The 17,725-nt window shown below is 52.2% G+C and overlaps 2 protein-coding genes across 7 annotated transcripts in view; both read left to right on the top strand.

Moving 5' to 3' along the window:
- VIPR2 (vasoactive intestinal peptide receptor 2) overlaps positions 1-3,559 on the top strand; it is a 28,870-nt gene extending 25,311 nt beyond the window's left edge. For 2 of the 3 annotated variants that reach the window (XM_019659120.1, XM_019659123.1), the window contains 4 exons: positions 300-391; positions 566-695; positions 775-816; positions 1,997-3,559. In XM_019659120.1, the coding sequence (XP_019514665.1) occupies positions 300-391; positions 566-695; positions 775-816; positions 1,997-2,155 (423 nt within the window). In that variant the 3' untranslated portion in view covers positions 2,156-3,559. The remainder of the gene's footprint in view (positions 1-299; positions 392-565; positions 696-774; positions 817-1,996) is intronic. The other variant, XM_019659122.1, reaches the window with a different exon arrangement.
- A 2,794-nt stretch (positions 3,560-6,353) lies between these two features.
- The window catches only part of DYNC2I1 (dynein 2 intermediate chain 1), a 37,124-nt gene continuing 25,752 nt past the window's right edge, over positions 6,354-17,725 (top strand). Inside the window, exons 1-8 of one of the 4 annotated variants that reach the window (XM_019659113.1) lie at positions 6,354-6,547; positions 7,856-7,909; positions 8,627-9,032; positions 9,505-9,596; positions 11,550-11,858; positions 14,947-15,002; positions 15,194-15,248; positions 17,406-17,471. In XM_019659113.1, coding sequence (XP_019514658.1) covers positions 8,696-9,032; positions 9,505-9,596; positions 11,550-11,858; positions 14,947-15,002; positions 15,194-15,248; positions 17,406-17,471 — 915 coding nt within the window. In that variant the 5' untranslated portion in view covers positions 6,354-6,547; positions 7,856-7,909; positions 8,627-8,695. The other 3 variants (XM_019659110.1, XM_019659112.1, XM_019659111.1) reach the window with 3 other exon arrangements.

Genomic DNA, 17,725 nt, shown 5'->3' with positions numbered 1-17,725 from the left:
GGGGATGTCACAGTCAGGCTGACCAAGTAGACCATGTTAGGGCTGAGGTGGATTTCCATTTGTCCATTTCCTGCCTCAAAGTTAATTGACTCACTGCCACAGCCCAGGGCCCTAAGATACGTGATGCAGCTGGCACACAATGTCCGGCTCTGACCTGGGGCAGAGCCAGGCTGGCAGGTCCTGGCCTCCTGTAACTGTGGTGCCAGAGCCCCGTCCCTGGGAGGAGGAGCCGGCCCAGCCGCCACCCCCTGCTCCCTTGCAGGGGATCACAAACAAATGTTTTGTCTCTCTTTGTGCAGGTCAACTTTGTCCTTTTCATTAGTATTATACGAATTTTACTGCAGAAGCTGACGTCCCCAGAAGTCGGAGGCAATGACCAGTCACAGTATAAGTGAGTATGTGTTTCGATCAGGCCCTGAGCCGTCCCCGCTGCCGTCACATGGCCTGGAAACCCAGAGCAGGGAGGAAGCAAGGGTGGAGATCAGAGACCCAGGAGCCAGCGGCACTCCTGCGGTCAGTAGCTCGTGTGTGACACTGCGGTCACTCAGTGTCCTCCCCGGGGCAGGAGGCTGACCAAGTCCACCCTGCTGCTCATCCCGCTGTTCGGCGTCCACTACATGGTGTTTGCCGTGCTTCCCATCGGCGTCTCCTCCAAGTACCGGATCCTGTTTGAGCTGTGTGGCGGATCCTTCCAGGTATGTGTGGGAGGGGATGGCTGTCCTCCACGGGGTGAGTGGCCTCTGACGGCCTCTGACGACCCTTTCTCGCCTGCAGGGCCTGGTGGTGGCCGTTTTCTACTGCTTTCTGAACAGTGAAGTAAGTCCTTGTCGCGCCTCGGGAACCAAGCACAGATGTGCGGTTTGTGGGGGATTCCCTGGAATGCCCCCCAATGGGGACCGAGAGCCCCGTATTCTGTGGGGTCAGACCCACCCCCAGCAGGTGTTCGCCCAACAGCCACACTCAGTCTTCTGGCACCTCTGGGGCCCTCCTGCTACCCTCCCAGCTATGTCCCACTCAAGGAGGCTCCCCAGGGTGGTCCGCAGGGACCCTGCTTCTGGATCTGTCACCCTCTTACTCCCTGACCCATGACGTGAGTCCCAGAGTGGGAGGGGCCGTTGCACCAACGGAACCCTCTCCTTAAGCTGCTGTCACTGGTGTGTCAGGACCCTTGAGTGTGGCCCTCTGTGGCCTGCCCTCTGAATGTCACCCGTCTCCCATGTGCCATCGTCTCATCGGAGCTGCGGTGGCCTTTCCAAGTCTGCATGGCCCACGCCTCGCTGAGCCCGGCTCTCACACATGCTGCTCAGGTTCCCTCCCTCCCGTCAGCCCCACCCAACACCAGCAGGAGTGACAGGGACTCGCCCAGGAAGTCACCAGGAATGTCACAGGCTCCTGCTCTTTAACCCGCCTGGCCCCGGCTTGCTGCTGCTGTGGCCCCTTCTGTACTCACACGTCCCTCAGCTAGCAGAGCAGAGGGTGGTGGCCATGGGGGGACGCACACCCAGGCCCACCTACAGCTACCAGGTGCCCCAGTGCAGCTTAGAGAGTAGGAGACTGGACAGTGACATTCCTGGTGACTTCCTGGGTGAGACCCTGTCACTTACTGCTGGTGTTAGGTGGGGACTCAGTACTTGGGTGGGATGGATGGGAGAGAGGGAGCCGACTGTCCATGCCAGGCTCCCTTGTGTCCACGGGAGACCTCCTCTGAAAATCTCACCTGTCTTGGGCTCTGGGTGTGTCAGCCACTGTCCTTGGACTGAAGCTCTTGAAACAAGCAGCTCACAGCCATAGGTCCCCATGGTCGGAACACTGTCCTTGGCCCCTTGTCCGAGCCTCCTTTCCTCTTCCCCTGCCCAAGCCCACTCCTGTCTATCCGATGGGACGTGGAGGGATGTCCCCACCCCAACACCCACAAAGGACAGGAGGAGGAAACAGCTCACTCGGGCATCTTCTCCAGGCCCCATCAGCCTCCTGACCCCACTGCCCTCGCCCCCAGGTGCAGACTGAGCTCAGACGGAAGTGGCAAAGCCGGTGCCCGAGTCAGCCCTCCGGCCACAGCCTGTCCATCTCCAGGAACGGCTCGGAGAGCGCCCTGCACTCTCACCGCGGCTCCCGCACCCTGTCCTTCCTGCAGACGGAGACCTCGGTCATCTAGGGTGCCCCCCACCCCCGCCCTCACCATATCCTGACCCCAGGAGCCCACTGGACATCGGGAGCCAACCGAGGGGCACCACTCAGGAGTGCCCTGGGGTAAATCTGGGCAACTCAGGACAGCGGGACTTTGCTTCTCCTATCTGTGGAACCGGGGTTCCCTTGTAACTGACCGACTTCAGTGTAATCATTGTTAACCTCTGGCATTTAGGTAATTTTGTTCATAACGTTTGGCTGTGTAGACGGACCCGTTTTCCAGGAGAATAGGAGACACCTACATGAGTGGCCCAGACGCGGGTCCAGCCTCCGAGGGGATTCTAAGTCTGATGCCTGTTCTGGGGGGGAGCTGGGCCCCTCCTGACAGGAGAAGCTGCTTGTCCTCTAAGTGACCCACGTCACTGCCCCCACCTGGCTCCTCGAGGGACAGCCCCCCCCCCGGTCTGAAGGACATGTGCCTAGAAGCCCACTTAAGACTAACCCGAAATGGCTCCTGCAAACCCCAGCGGACCCTCCCCTCCTGGCCGCCCTCACACCGCTGCCTCTCTCCGGGCTCCCCCTCCCTGTTTCCCCACCACAATAGCTGGCCTGGCCCAAGAAAAAGTGCCCAGAAGAGCATCAGGTGACAGCAGCAGGGAGCAGTGTGTCTCCCCTCACATCTGTCACTCAGCGGGTGGCTGGACAGGGCCCAGCAGGTGTGTTGTGTTTAGGTTTGCAGGCGCCCCGTCACCAGGGCAACACGAAGGCATTTTATCTGGTGGGAACAGAAACCTATTCTCTTTTGAAAGAAAATAGTCTTAACGTTATTTCTGTTTAAATGTAGAATTATTTTAACAAAGTATAAATTGTACTGAGCGCATCTGTCCAATATTGGCAAACCGCAGCCCTGGCTTCTGGTGCCGTGATGTTTGCAGACTTGGGAGGTGGGTCTGGGACAGCTGAGGGGCAAGGACAGTAAGCCCCTTCCGTGTGCAGGGCCCGCAGCACCGACAGGCGCTCTGCCTATGTCTGGGTCCAGTGCTGGTTCTCCCTGGGCACAGTGACAATGACTGGGATGGTGTGGGGTTGCACAGTGACTGTGTCCAGAACATGGAACTGGGGTCCCCACTGAGAAGTCCTGCTGTAACTGATCCATGTGGCCAGCTGGACAGCCAGACCACGTCTCTCTGGGGCCATTGGTTGTGCTTGGGCGTTAGATGTGCATGGGATGCGAGTGGGGTCACTGAGGCTTCCCTCAGCTGGCATCCACGGAGGCCCAAAGCACCAGGAACGGGCCACGTTACCCAGGAAGGGAAGGGAGTGCTAGGAAATCGGTGTTTGGACAGTGAGCACAAGCGGGTGATGAGAGTCCTCGGGTTGCTGTAAGACATCATCATAAATGTGTAAATACCAATAAAGTCTGATTTCACACCTGCAAGCTGCGCAGCCAATCACTGAGCAGCCAATCCTGAGGCCTGAGGATCTCAAATGGAACAGACTCACACTTTGTAACGAGCACTGCCACATCCTGGGGACTCTCCCCACAGCTGAAGCAGCACTGGCATGGGGGCAGGAGAGGGGAGGGTGGCACCCCGCGCCTCCTTGACTGTGTGAAACAGCCACCCCGCCCCAAAGTCACCTATGTCCCCACAGGACATCCTTATTGGAGCAGCAGGTCAGGGGTGGCCCCAGCTCTCCCAGCAGCTCTGGGGTGGGGGCCCTGCACACGGCCACCCCAGCTCCACAGAACCTGAGAACCTGCTAAGGGGGCAGGCTGAGCAGTCGTGTGTGCACATCTGTATATTGTGCACGCACATCTGTATGTGTACGTGTGCATGTGTGGTCATGTGTGCACGCCTGTGTGTGTGTGTGTGTGTCTTGCAGCTAACCCTTAGCCCCATTTATCCCACCGGCAGATAAAATCTATTTCTAGTAAACTCCATGCTCTACAGAGTGCTTTGTTTCCAGAGGAATACAGCGCCCTGCGGAAAATCAGATCGTCAGGAGGACAAACTTAGAGGTGAGCGGTGGACCAGCCTCTGTCGATTCTCCTGACCGAAGCCCGAGGGAAGAAAGGAGGGAAGGCTGGCACACAGCCGCCACCCGGGAGCAGCACTGTGTCAGCCGCGCTGGAGCAGGAAACATTGCAGACACCGGGGCGGGACACAGACCTTGGTGGGACGCGGTGGGTGAGCGCCCCCTGCAGTTCACGCGCGTAGCGTGCACGTTCCTTTCTCACCCAGGATGGCAGGTTTGTAAAGGGCGTTTTTCAGGCTACAGAGATGACACAGAGGAGCTCTAAAACTCCACTATGACAGGCAAACGGAGCCTAGACAGTGGAAAGGCTCTGAGCGCCACCTTCCGTCTGGCCCGTCCCCTCTGGGGGTAAATATGAGTGACTGACTGTGTCCCTGTTTTCCTGTCCGTGCAAACCTCTCCCTCCCTCCTTCTCCTCCATGGAAATTAGGTGGCGTTGTAGGGAGGTTCTGCAACGTGCTTTCTTAGTTAAGACACAGTGTGTGTGTCTTGCCTGTGCACAGATGTGCCTTCCTTGTGACGGCTGCGTGATGCCGCATCCGTCCCCGGGGGATGAATGTTCGAGTTGTTTCACGAGTGCTTTGCGGTGGCCCAGGTGTCCCCACAGGATAAATCCCCAGAAGTGGACATGTGGCTCTGGGCATTCATGAGGTATGCTGGGCAGGTGCCCTGCTCGCCAAGGCTGGGTGGCCCCTCACCCACAATCCTGAGGGGCAGCGGCCACTCTTCCTCACAGAAGCATTTTTTTCAGTCCTACTTTACAGCTGAGCCCCACACGAATGCAGGACCTACTGCAATTTTACAAATTACCTTCTTTATTCTTGGGAAACTGGGACACAACTCAGCGGAGACCACGGTGACGACCACGTGGCACTTAGAGAGGCACTTCTCGCACGTAGACGTTACAAAGCATCTGGGGCATCTTTTATACAGAAAAGTGTTCTTTGGAAGATGAAAAGAAAATGATTTTCTAAAGGTTTAGTAAGGAAAGTGGGGCGGATACAGCTGGTCGGCAGGTGGTCTCCTCGTCCATGAAAACAGCCCAGAGCCGCCCGCCCAGGGGTCCAGCCTCAGGGCCAACACTGGCCAGCCCCCAGCAATTACTGGGATTTGTTTTGAACGACTTGTATTCAACTCCTGAGACTGAAGCAGCAGCAGGAAAACAGACGATTACAATGTAGTTTGAAAACAATGAGAGCAAGTCGGACCACCTCTCTGAGGTTTAGGATCTTACATCCTCCTCTGTGGAAGGTTGTGGGTGATTAACTGGAAGAAAGTAGCACGTAAACTCAATACTCCTTAAAAACACACACTCCCGCGGCTTAAATAATTAGTTATGAGTCGAGCATATGCAACAGTTGTGCTTTTCAAGTAATGTAAATAATTACAATTCTTTGAGATGTCATGTCAGACGATACACTTAAGTCCCCATTATGCATTATACAGTGACTCGTAATTCTGAAGATTTTTACATTGTATGGGTAGAGTCTGTTCTCCCAAGTCTGTCACCACACAGTGAAAAAACACGTATTTGTGTGCTCGTTGCAGAAGCTAGAGGCTAAAGTGACCCACTTAAAAAAGGAGTCACTGTCACACATGTCCCTCACTCCAACGCATCACCTGCCCTGAGGTGTGGCTTTGACCATTCAAGACAATGAATACAAGACATCTAGGACCCTCTTAATGAAAATGTGCGCTTTCTAAGTTGTGGCCGTCATCACGCCTCTAAGTGGAAAAGGTGTCCGGCCATTTTCATCCACTTAATCTGTTTCTCGAAGTTACTCCCAACCGGGCGCTTCATTCCAGGCGCGGGCCTGAGTCACACGGCTGCGGCCGCCACGCTCCCGGGGACAGGCAGGGTCAGGCTCCTCTCCGCCGGTCCTGGGGCGTGAGGCTCGTCTTTCCACGAGGGACCCACACGCAGCCAAGGCCGATGGGCAAGCTGTTGGTTTACTTAGTAGTAAAGCACTGTTTTGGGTCTTTATTTAAATTTCATGTCATAGTTTATACACGTCTTTAAATACAGAGGAAAGCTTCTATTAACTAAGGAAGCACGGATGCACGTATATTAAATTGGGCGTGACGGGGAGGTGCACGCGTCCTCCGGGGGGGGGGCAGACGTGACGTCACGGCGCGTGTCGGCGCCCGGCTCCCGGTAAGACCTGCGATCTGAGCCCTGCGGCGACGGGGCCCCGCGCGCCCCGAAGAGTGTGGGCCAGTCGCGTGGCCTGGGCGCGCTTTCGGGGTGCTTAGAGGGAAGACCCGTGTTCGTTAGTGATCTGTCTGAACCTTCAAGACAAACGAGGCTCGGCGGCGGCTGTGTCACCACCGCAGGTCCTGCTCCTCCTGCAGGGGCCAAGCAGGCGCTGTGGGGACGACAGGGGTGAGGCGGCGAAGCGGCCAGGCTGCGCCCGCAGGCCCCGCCCCTACTGCTCGCGCCTGCCTGTTGCTAGGAGTCAGACACGCAGGCGCTTTGGGGGCGACCGCGGGACACGCCGGGCCAGCGATCGCTCGGTCCTCCGCTGCTCGCTCCTGACGGTTGCTAGGATCGAGAACGCCCGAGCTCTCTGGGTAGGGCCGGGGGAGTTGCTGGGCCAGCGATCGCTCGGCTCTCCGCTGTTCACATCTGCCGGTTGCTAGGAGAGAAACGCAGGCGCGGTGGGGACTGCCGTGGGGCATGCCAGACCAACGATCGCTCCGCCCTCTGCGGCTCGTGGCTGTCAGTTGCTAGGAGTCAGACACGCAGGCGCCCTGGGGGCGGCCATGGAACATGCTGGACTAGCGATCGCTCGGCCCTCCACCGCTCGAGCCTGTCGGTTGCTAGGACTCGGGAACGCGCAGGCGCGCTGGGCCAGCCGCGGGGCATGCCGGTCCAACGATCGCTCGGCCCTCGGCTGCTCATGCCTGTGGGTTGCTAGGAGTCGGGAACGCGCAGGCGCGCTGGCGGCTGCCGCGGGGCATGTCGGGACTACAGTCTTTCGGTCCTCCGCTGCTCTCGCCTGCCTGTTGCTAGGAGTCGGCGACGCCGGCCCGGCCAAAGCTGCACGGTCGCGGGGTGTCTCCCCGGGTCGGGCTTGGTGCGCGGAGCGCAGCGCCGCCTCCCGGGCCTCCGAGTAGCGATGGAGCCCGGAAAGGTGGGTGCACACGGCTTGCGCGTCGTTCCGGGTGCGGGGCGGACTCAGCGGGAAGTTTTCGGAACTTGGTTAAGTGGTCCAGTTCCACCAGTGTCTGGTCGCAGAGTGGCCCCGGGTCCGGGCCGGACTCCCATCCGTGACGCGCCAAGGTCAGAGGTCGGAGGTCAGGGGTTCCGTTAGTCCCGTTAGTTAATTAAAGTTAAGTTTCCTGAGGAGCAAAGGACTGGGCGCTGACAGGCCACAGGTAGACATTGGAGAGGTGAGGAGTGTGTGTGACCTACGCTTAGCCTGAGCCTTGAAGCAACATGTCCGTTTACGTTATGAACTAGCCAAAGGAACACATTCTATAATCATTTATAGGTAATTTTAGAATAGTGAGTAATCTTTTAAAGTCTGCATTCTTATTACCTTTTATTCCGGTAGATAGACAGTAATTTCTTGCATATCACGGCCTATTGCCATTGGCAAAAATGGCCTAACGAAAAAGCAGCCTATTAGAGCTTACAAAATTGGTATTTTAAACTTTGAAAATTCTAACTATATACTTTTCTTTTCAGAGAAGAACCAAAGATGACACTTGGAAAGCAGATGACCTCAGAAGACACCTTTGGGTAATGTATTTTAAAGGAGTGAGCTGGGCTCCAGTTGGACCCTGGGTGGTTTTCTTGGACAGTTTTACCTGGTTCTCAGCATTGCCCAGTTTCGCTTCCACGCAGCTCATTTCAGAGGCGTTTTTGACTCAGAGGTAAACCCATGTGGTCAGTAGCTCTGGGGCTGTCCTGGGATAGGATTTCCTGGCCCAGCCAGCATGTCACCAGCTCAGTCGGATTCCTGCTGTGGTTCAGGGCTTGGCCTAGTACCGTCTTGGCATGGCGCTCGTGTGTGTGTTTATATGTGCATATGTCTGGTCTTTGCCATGTTTTTTGCATGTGCGTCTCTGTGTGTGTTCATGCATGTTTATGTGGTTTGTGTGTGGGTTCGGAGGGAAGTTTGGGGGTTGAGATGGAGAACTGAAAGCTTTCTAATGAAGGTCCTTGTTCTTTGAGGGGACCTGGTGGTTAGTGTTTCTGGGACTTTGTGACACAGCTTCAGACCTCCTTTCTTTCCCTTTCTAATCCATGTGGTATTTTGGATTTGACCTGACAGCGAACGTGAATGTCTTGTAAGCGGGTGCCCGTCGCCAGTAGTAGGAATGCTAAGTGTGGCCCCACCTGCTGTCGCTTTAGAGACATGGTCCGGGCCCTCCTTGCTGGGGTGGGAGCCAGTGTTTTAAGGTCCCTCAGTGAGGGTGACTGTCAGGTCTAGAAACCCATTTCTTTCTCTTGCAGGCTGCACAGTCAGGAAGTCCCAAGGAAGAAAAGAAGCCCAGAGGAAAGAAGCTGCATAAGGAGCCCGAAATGGTCCTTCCTGAGCCCCCAGCGCAGAAGCACAGGGACCCCGACCTGGACCCCAAGTGCAGAGAGAGGGTGGCTGAGAGGGACGGCCACCCCAGCAGGGAGAGTGCTCGCGGGGAGAGAGACCGCGAAAAGCTACGGGAGAGGAGGCGGGACGCCAGGGATCGGGACAGAGAGAGGCTTCGTGACAAGTCCCGAGAACAGGATGCAGACAAGCTTCATATTCGAGGCAAAGACAGAGAGAAGGACGGAGACCGCCGAGCATGCAAGGAGCAGCCCCGGGCAGGCGCACACCGCGACCTGCTGGGCGGGGCGGGGCAGGGGCGCAGCAGGCGGGCAGGTGCGTGTCCCTGCGGGGTCTGCGCCGCCGTCGCCCAGGGGCTCCATGTGCCGCTGGCCAGGCTGAGGGGGCCGCCCCCCACTCGTTCTCTCCTGCTTTTCATGCTGGCTTTAGCTTTGCATTTGGTTACACACCCGTTGTCGTGTGTGCTTTTCACGGTTGTCTCATTTTGATATTTTTAAAACTCATTTCGTGACTGTAAGGAGCAACAACTTTGTAGAGCTTTGTTGCTGAAACATGTTTCAGACTGATGCCGTTATGATCGGCTGTATTCTAGTTTTGGTTTAGATTTTAGAACTTTCCAATCTTAGGATTGCAGAACGTGTTCTAATTGGAGAATATGTGTTCATATGTGTTACTGTATAATTCGTAACTCAGTGTGTACAGTAAAGAGTACAGCAAGGTGGTAGAAGACCTTTTGATGTGCTAAAGTTTGGGAATGTTACAATTATGTTTTGTTTTCTTTTGGTAGTAAGTAAAGCAAGAACCGAAGGCAGGGAAAGGAAAGATGAAGACTGTGAAAGAGGAGATGAAGAGAGAGAAAGAAGATACCGAGAAAGAAAGGTATGCACACTACGGCCCCTAATACTGCAAAGCAGATGACACGTTATTGGCAGGGGCCTTGCTGGAAAGTGTTGTAATAGAATTCAAGGCCTGAGACAGTTCCCCGTGTGCCATCAGGAACGCCTCCTCTCACTGGCAAGTGTGTCTCATTCTAACAGTAATAGTCAGTTATTCTTGAAAATTTAGAAAATACAAACAAATTAGGAGAAGAAAATAAAAATGAGTCCCCACTCAGAGTAATGTTTAGGTAGAAACCATACACGGGACAGGTCAGCAGCTGTTTACCCAGCTCTCCCATCGCATGGGTGGGCACCTGTCACCCGGAGGGCACTGTGTGGGGACTCGCGTATCTGGAGGCCCTGGCACTATCCCCAGATACTGAGGGACGGCTGTGTATTTGCGCACGTGTGTGTGTGCATGTGTATGTACAGTAAGCTTTTTTTCTTAAGTTAGATTTTCCTGTTCTGTAATCCATTTATGCTGAATACATTTTGAGTGTTTGTCCAAGTTAATTTCTCTGTAATGTTATGTCAATCCGTTCAGTGACATGGATGCCATGGGTTTTTTGGACACTTTGGTTGCTCCTAAGTTCTTTGATTGTAAAGCCCACTGCGGGGGGATGAACTTGCCGCATTTACTCCTGATTATTTCCTCACGACTGGCTGTGGAGGTGGCCTGGCTGGGTCAGAGCCACTGCACAGAGCTGTTCTTATGTGTGTCATCGGGGGCACCCTGGCCATCGTTGCAGCTGCTGCTCTTTGCTGACGTGATTCCAAAGGAGGGGCGCTGGGAGCATTTTGTGGGCATTGGCTGTGCTGCCGTCAGTCCCGGTCATGTGTGTTTGCGTCCTGTCTCAGGGACTCGTAGTTACTTCAGAGTACTTTGAAGGTTGGCTCTGCTAGTCATTGAGGTTGCTGCTTCCTGGTTGGTTTGAGTTTTACTTGTGGAATCTCCCTGTTCTAAGTAAGGTTCAAATTATGAAGCAGTCCTGTCTGTCCGTCTTTCTGTTGATGTCATGCTCAGAAGCCCCTTCTCCATGCCCATGTTCTGTATTTTGTTCTGGGGCCTTAGAATTTCTTAACACTGAAATCTTTAATCCAGGAGTTTACTCTGTTAACGGGCTTCAGGGGCTTGTCAGTATTTTTTCTTGGGGAGATAAGCAGAGTAGGGGGTCGGGCAGGGCACAGGAGGCATGGGGGTAAAGCATGGGGCGCTGAGACAGGGAGGGGCTGTGACATGCGAACCCTGTGCTGTAGAGGGGCGTCCAGGGGTCACCGACCGGACGAGAGCAGAGGACAGTATGGTTTTGGGGTTCTGTGAGGCTGCTGATGGCACTCTGGAGTGGCGAGTCTGTTCTGACCACCTGCACTGCAGGTCATCTTGTCACTGTGACGGTGTCACCTGTTGTTACTGAGCACAGCAGCTTGGGTACAGATGTGACAAAACGATGATGCCAGATTTAAGACTCTCCCTGTGGGTGAGGGCTGGCGTGTGAACCGCCAAGGGGGAGGAGGTACACGGTGCCCAGCCATGGACGTCACACTGGTGTCACAGGAGCGGCTTGCGTGTTGGTGGAGCTCAGGATGCGTAGGAGTTGGGGAGAGGGTGACAAGAATGACAAGGATGAGGCTGGAGTGGAGAGGAGGGGCCGGCCTGGGTGGGGCCCTGTTTGCCGCGCTGAGGAATGGGGATGTTGTCCTAATCAGGTGAGGGCAGTGGCTGCACTGTTGCCGTGGTCCTTAGGACTGGGTGGCTAGCAGCGTCTCCCGGTGGAGCAGTGCCCTTTCCAGAAGCACGTGATCAGAGTAGTTTTTATTAATAGGATGGCACCCCAGCAGGAGAGAGGACTGGGCGGCAGGAGAAGGTTTGCAGCTCTCCTCGCTGTTGTCATAACATATAAAAGCTGCATTCCGTGTGTCACATGCTTACGTATTTTTCAATGTCGCTTCACAGTTGCAGTATGGTGACAGTCAAGACAATCCTCTTAAGTATTGGCTTTATAAAGAAGAAGGTGAAAGGCGGCACAGGAAGCAGAAAGAACCAGACCGAGAAAAGAAACATCGAGAAAAAATCAGCACAAGGGAAAAAAGAGAGAATTATTCAAAAGAAAAAAGTAGTTCGTTCTCTGACAAGGAAGGGGAAGAAAGACACAAAGAAAAGCGACATAAAGAGAGCTTTCACTTTGATGACAAGAGGCACCGAAGGAGCCTGGATAAGAAAGAGAGATCGTCGAAAGAAGAGCATAAGAAAAGGGAGCTCAAGGTACTATTTTGTTTCGGATGCTTGTTGCCTGTTAGCTGTGCCGAGGGCCGCACTCCTGGAGGCGGTCTGTCTTAAGTGTGGTGGTGGAGGGGTAACTCTTGGGGCCTGAAAGTCGGCACCTTGGTAAACAACATGATTTGGTCTTGGTCACGTGATCAGTGCGTAGGTGAGCCGAATCTGATTATAGAGGGATGTGCTTTTATCACAGACATAGGAGTCTGCCATAAAACGTTCCAATTTAACACTAAAGAGGAAGCTGACTTTTTTTAAAAGTGAATCATTTAGCAAAACGTTTCGACCAGAATTGGTAGAAGTTTGAAAACAAAACAAAACAGAACATACTCAAAAAGTCTGCTGATTGCGAAGGGTCTGCTTTTCCTCCCAAGCACGTGGTTGGAGTCTCTGTGTCTGTTTGGTGTTCCCGCCCTCGTGTTAGTGCCCTTTTTTCCTGTGTAGCTTTTTGCTGTACTGGTTTTCCAGACTCTGATGTGACTGTGACTTGGTCCTCCTGCCTCTTGGTGGCACTCCCTCCTGCAGGGTGGGGCTGTGGCTGGTGCCTGTCCACCACCGCGGGGGCACGTCCTTCACACAAACGCGCCTTAGTAACATGTGCACACTTCTGCCCCAGGAAAGGTTCTTCTGACGGCTGACAAGCTGCCTTTTTCAGATAGCTGTTTCATATTTACTGAGTGCCACTGTATGAGCCACTGTTGTAGGTGCTGAGAACAGAGCTTTGAAGGACAGACTCTATTTTCATGGTGCATATATTTTGTTGGATAAGGAAATAAACGAATGAGTCCATAGTGCTGTGTCAGGAGTGGGCAGTGAGCATCATGGAAGTGACATTGTCCTTTGCATTGACTTTCAGGCCCTCAGAGTACACGTTCCAGCTCAGTGCTGTGCTAGCTGCTTAGTGGCCGTGGTGATTGATGTCAGTGGGCACTTAGCATCAGGCGGGACAGCTCCCAGGGCTGCTGTCCTTGGTTAATGCTCGCCTCCCTGTCATTTTGGTGTGTGTGTCTCGCATTGTATGTGCCCTCCAGCTTTCGGTTAGATAGAGGGGATGACGCAGCATGGCACACAGAGTAGCAGTATCTCCTGAAGGCACTGACCAGAGAACTTTGTCAGAAGTACCGGTGGTGACCCCGCCTCTGCTGAGTGTGCGTCCTGACCCCGGAGAAGCGATGTGTTGCATCTCCCTGATGTTGTTTTCAGTCCAGGCCCCTCCAAACCCTCCCACACGGCTGGGAAACCAGGTGCTGAGCTCAGGCTCCAGCTCTGCCAGATGCTGTGTCGCTGCCTCCGCAGTGTCCTCAGAGTAGAGATGACAGGCAGGACTGTGTGATCACCAGGCCTTGCTGGACAAGTCACCTTGCTGCCTGCAGCCTGTCCAGCCAGCACCTCTGGGGTCAAGGCCCCTCCAGTGTACAGTTTCTTTCCCTTTTAGGTTTGATTCTCGTAATTAACTTGGATGCCTTTTCTCCTTCATATCCAGATAGCCACTAAATCATAACTGTTTCCTACCCAGCACTCCAGATCTCATTCTTTTTCCATTCCAGTCTTTTTTTTTAAATTTTATTTTAAAGATTTTATTGGGGAATTGGGGGATGGGAACAGCGCTGGGGAATTGGGGGGAGGGGAACAGACAAGTTGCTGTCCTTTTGTGCTTCAGTCTAGTTGTGGAGGACGTCGCTTCACTGGCCCATGTTGGTATGATCATTGCGCTCTTCCCGGGTGAGGCAGATGGGTCGCCAGCCACTGGACAGCCACTCACGGCGGCTCTTGGCAGCTCATGCTGGCTGCCGGCTGCTGACTGCTCACAGTAACTCACGGCAGCCCAGCTCCAGGTCGAGCTGTTGTTCACCATCTTAGCTGTAGAGGGCGCAGTGTCACTGGCCCTCATGTGGGATCCGAACCGGGACCCTGCTGTTTAGAGCTGGCGTTCCAAGCCAACTCTTAACCAATGTGCCACTCGGCCGTCCCTCCAGTCTGTTTTATAGACTGATGCCAGACCATTCTTTCTGTTAAACATGTAATTATACTTTTTTTCTGATTAATTTTAAATGATTTTTAAATGCAGGAAGAATTTTAAAAATTACTTTTGATTCCAGACTCAGGTAATCCGTTCACGTCACATGTGCATGTGCCTGCAGTCCCTTTTGCCGTCCGTAAATGAACTTCGTAAAGTGCAAAATTGGAAACAAGCTATTTATTTCTTTTTATTCTGGGAATTGCATTGTAATGGCCATCTGGTGTCCTGCCGTGTGCTCATAACCTCATTTACTTAATAAGTAGCCTGATAGTGAATACTCAGGTCACTGGTATGTTTTCAGTATTATAAGTTATTTTGTGAGGGACACAGTGAAAATCTTAATACATGTCTTTGATCATTCTCAAGGAGTCGTTTCCTAGAAGTAGGATTTGTAGGTCAAAGAAAGTGAATATTTTGGGCTCCTTTTAGGGCTTTTGGTACGTGTGTCACCCTCCAGACTGACCTTTCCTGGTGGTAAGCTAAGCTGCATTCCTCTGCCCTGGGCTTCGGGGTGAATCCTAGGTCTGCAGCCTTTCCTGCTGGGCAGGCGCTCCTCCCAGGGCCCGTGAGGGGGCGGGCCTGGTCTCATCCCCCCCATGCCCACTTCCTGCCAGCGCTCACTCAGCCGTGCCTGTTTACACAACTTAGGAGTTTTTATTATTAAAAACCCACTTAATTAACAGCAGATTGTTTAATTTTTTTTTCTGTAGGTACATATATCTGTGAAATAGCCACATTCTGTGTGTTTGAAAGTTTATAGTTTTAAGACTAAGGAACTAGTCATATTTATCTGAAAATAATCTGAAATTGATGACTGTGAATTTCTTTTATTTCTGAGGTAATATGTAATCACCCCTTAGTGTATACCTTCATTCATCTTCCTTATGTTAGTTAACTAACATAAATAACAGTAAAAGCAGTTATTTTAAGAGATGCCTGTAGCGTTGCTGCTGCTGCTGCTAGGTTTTGAGTCCACGCGTGTTGTAGAGAGTTGACTCATTACGGTTGCTTCATTAGATGCGCTGATTAATGGCGACGAATGTTTTTGCTTGACAGAACGGTGAACACCGGAACCGAGGTGGAAGCTCAAGGACAGATGGGGCTGGCAGCCAGTAAGGAATATGCGTCCTTCGGTTGGTGGTTACCTGTAGCAGTTCTTAGAGAACGCCTTAAATTGAATTTTTCTTGTTGCGTCTAGTTCTAGCCAGTAAATGAAAACGAATTATACATCATTTACTGTATTGTTTATTTTTGCAGTGTTCATTGAAAACTAATTTTGCTTTTGATCATATTTGCTTTCTAGGCATGCGGAGAGCTTAGTAAGGAATAATGGGAAAGAAAAAGACTCGAGAAGGAAGGTGAGGCACTTGACATTGACTTTCCTTTGCGGTGCGGTTCGCCGTCACCTCGTGTGTGTCTCCCCTCGAAAGCGGAGCCTGAGACAGACCTTGTTTGCAGGTGGTCTATTTGAGTGGTGATTCCGGGAGGCATGTAAGAGACACACTTTAGATTAAAAGACTCAAACAGATGGAAAGTAAATAAATGGACCCGTTAAACCATCAAACTGCAACTGTAACAGCCTGACTGGCTGTCCTAGTGTCAGACATTGACAGAGTGTCATTGACTGAGACAAGAAGTGTAGCGAGAGGCAGAGGGATGTGTTGCAATGATGAAGTGATGAACTCGGCAGGAAGGTGCCATACCGAGAAACAAATACATCCCTAACAAAAGAGCCCCAAAATACGAGAAGCAGAACCCAACAGAATTAAAGGGAGCATAGAAAACCCCGTAGTGAAGGAGACTCGAGCACCCCCTTTCACTAATGGCACCACAGCACTTCATGCTAACCAAGTAGACAGCTCAGACGAAGGGACAAATTCCTGGAAGTCATGAATTGTTGAAACGGCCTCAAGAAGAAATGGGACGTCTGAGCAGACCTCTGCTCAGTAAAGACACTGCGTTAGTATTAAAAATCTCCCCACATAGAGGCCCAGGCCAGACGCCCTCACTGGGCCATGCTCCCAAACACTTGTTCATACTCACACACACACACAGTGCCCCTCACGGAATTGTGTCGTGTTCTGATTCCGTGTGTGTGTGCACGCGTGTACCGAGACCCACGCCTGTTGCTCTTTGCAGCGAGTGTGTCAGCATTGCCAGCCCTGACCATTTTCCATAATGACTGTTTAATAACTACCAAATGGTATACTGTGGTGTGATAATTATCATCAAACCATTCTCCTAGGCTTTTGTTTTGTTACTATAGATAATGTGGCCAGCAGATTTTGGCTTCTGTTATTTCTAAAGAATACTTTTTTTGCTCCTTTGATGGTTATCTGAAACCCATACATATTTTTATTTATCTCTTTATTTTACACCCATAGCCACAAACACATAGTTTTACATAAAATGAGGTCACACAGCATGCGTTGTTTTGATGTGGGCATGTTTTATTCATTTACTTATTATCTGGCCACAGCCACACCGAAGGAAAAACGTTAGCCTGACACACATTTCCTTCCATGTAATCTATTTTCTTACACTATTGAAATATGTTTGGTTTTTCTATGCCTTTTTTCTGTTTGACACATATACTGTGTTTCCCAGCTTGTTGTGGGAGTTCCTCTATTTCTAATGACACAGATTTCGCATACTTTCTGTGGATAAATTTCTTGAAGTGGAGTTATTGGACAAAATACATAGTTTTTTTTTAAACATTTTCCTTATATCATCCAAGATTTTTGTAAGCTCTCAGTTAGCATTGTTCACTAGAATTATAACGTGAGCCACATTTGTAATTTTAGATTTTCTAGCAGTCACATTAAAAAACTGAAAAAGAAACAAAATCAATTTAATAACATTATATAATCCAATTATTTCTTAAATATTGTCCTTTGAACATGTAATCAATAAAAGAAATGCCCAATGAGACGTTTTACATTCTTTTTTTCACCAAAGGAACAAAATAGGTGTCCATTTGCCCCTAAGGAGCAGAGTGACAGTGAAGACACCAGGCAGCTGGCGGTGACTGTCCCTAGGGCTCGTGTTGTGTAGTGCCATCTGGGGCTGCCTGGGTTAGCTCTTCCATAGTAGATGCCTGGAGAGCCTCCAGCACCCCAGGATACTTTTCTGGGCACAAGGAAAACTATTTTTTTGTGATAATATCCTGTGCTGTCCCCAGTTTTATACACTGACTAGTTTGGGGCAGTGACATGTAAGAGCTGGGCCTTCCTCCCGCAGTGGCCACAGCAGGGATCATCGTCAGCCTCCTGTGCTGGTGCAGGGCCATTTTATCTACTCCTCTCACTGGCATAGAAAGTAGGTACCACGATGTACCCATTGCTAAGATGGGAAAACCGAGGCACAGAGAGCCTAGGCCACCCTGTTTGTACCGCTCAGAGCCGGGACCTGGGCCCTAACTGCCAAGGGCAGCACCTCTGTGGGAGGAGCGGGTGGGCTGTGTGGGTGCCCTGGAGACCCCCTGCTGGCTGACACTGCTCTGCTCTGTCTCCCAGCACAGCCGTGACGAGGTCTCCTCAGCGTGGCCGCAGACTCAGAGGCAAGGACGTGAAGAAACTGAGGTGAGGGGGTGCGTGCTGCCCACACTCGCTTTCTCTCGTGTTTCCCTGCGCTCATGGAACCATTTCATTAGGGCAACTATCTCCTTTGGACAGCAGGGCGTTGGAATGAAGGGCTGGAAGAGGTGTTATGTGATGTGTGCTCACACTTGGGTGGTCGTCGTGTGGGAGGCAGTCTGGGTCACAGGGCAGGAAGGAGGTGACTGGCTTGCTGGGCGTGGGGTCCTCCTCCCCTCCGCATGGCAGAGCTTCAGGGG

The sequence above is a fragment of the Hipposideros armiger genome, unplaced genomic scaffold (genome assembly GCF_001890085.2).
Source record: "Hipposideros armiger isolate ML-2016 unplaced genomic scaffold, ASM189008v1 scaffold_295, whole genome shotgun sequence".
NCBI classification, from domain to species: domain Eukaryota; kingdom Metazoa; phylum Chordata; class Mammalia; order Chiroptera; family Hipposideridae; genus Hipposideros; species Hipposideros armiger.
The sequence above is the reverse complement of the archived record's forward strand: the minus strand, read 5'-3'. Positions and strand labels throughout refer to the sequence as shown.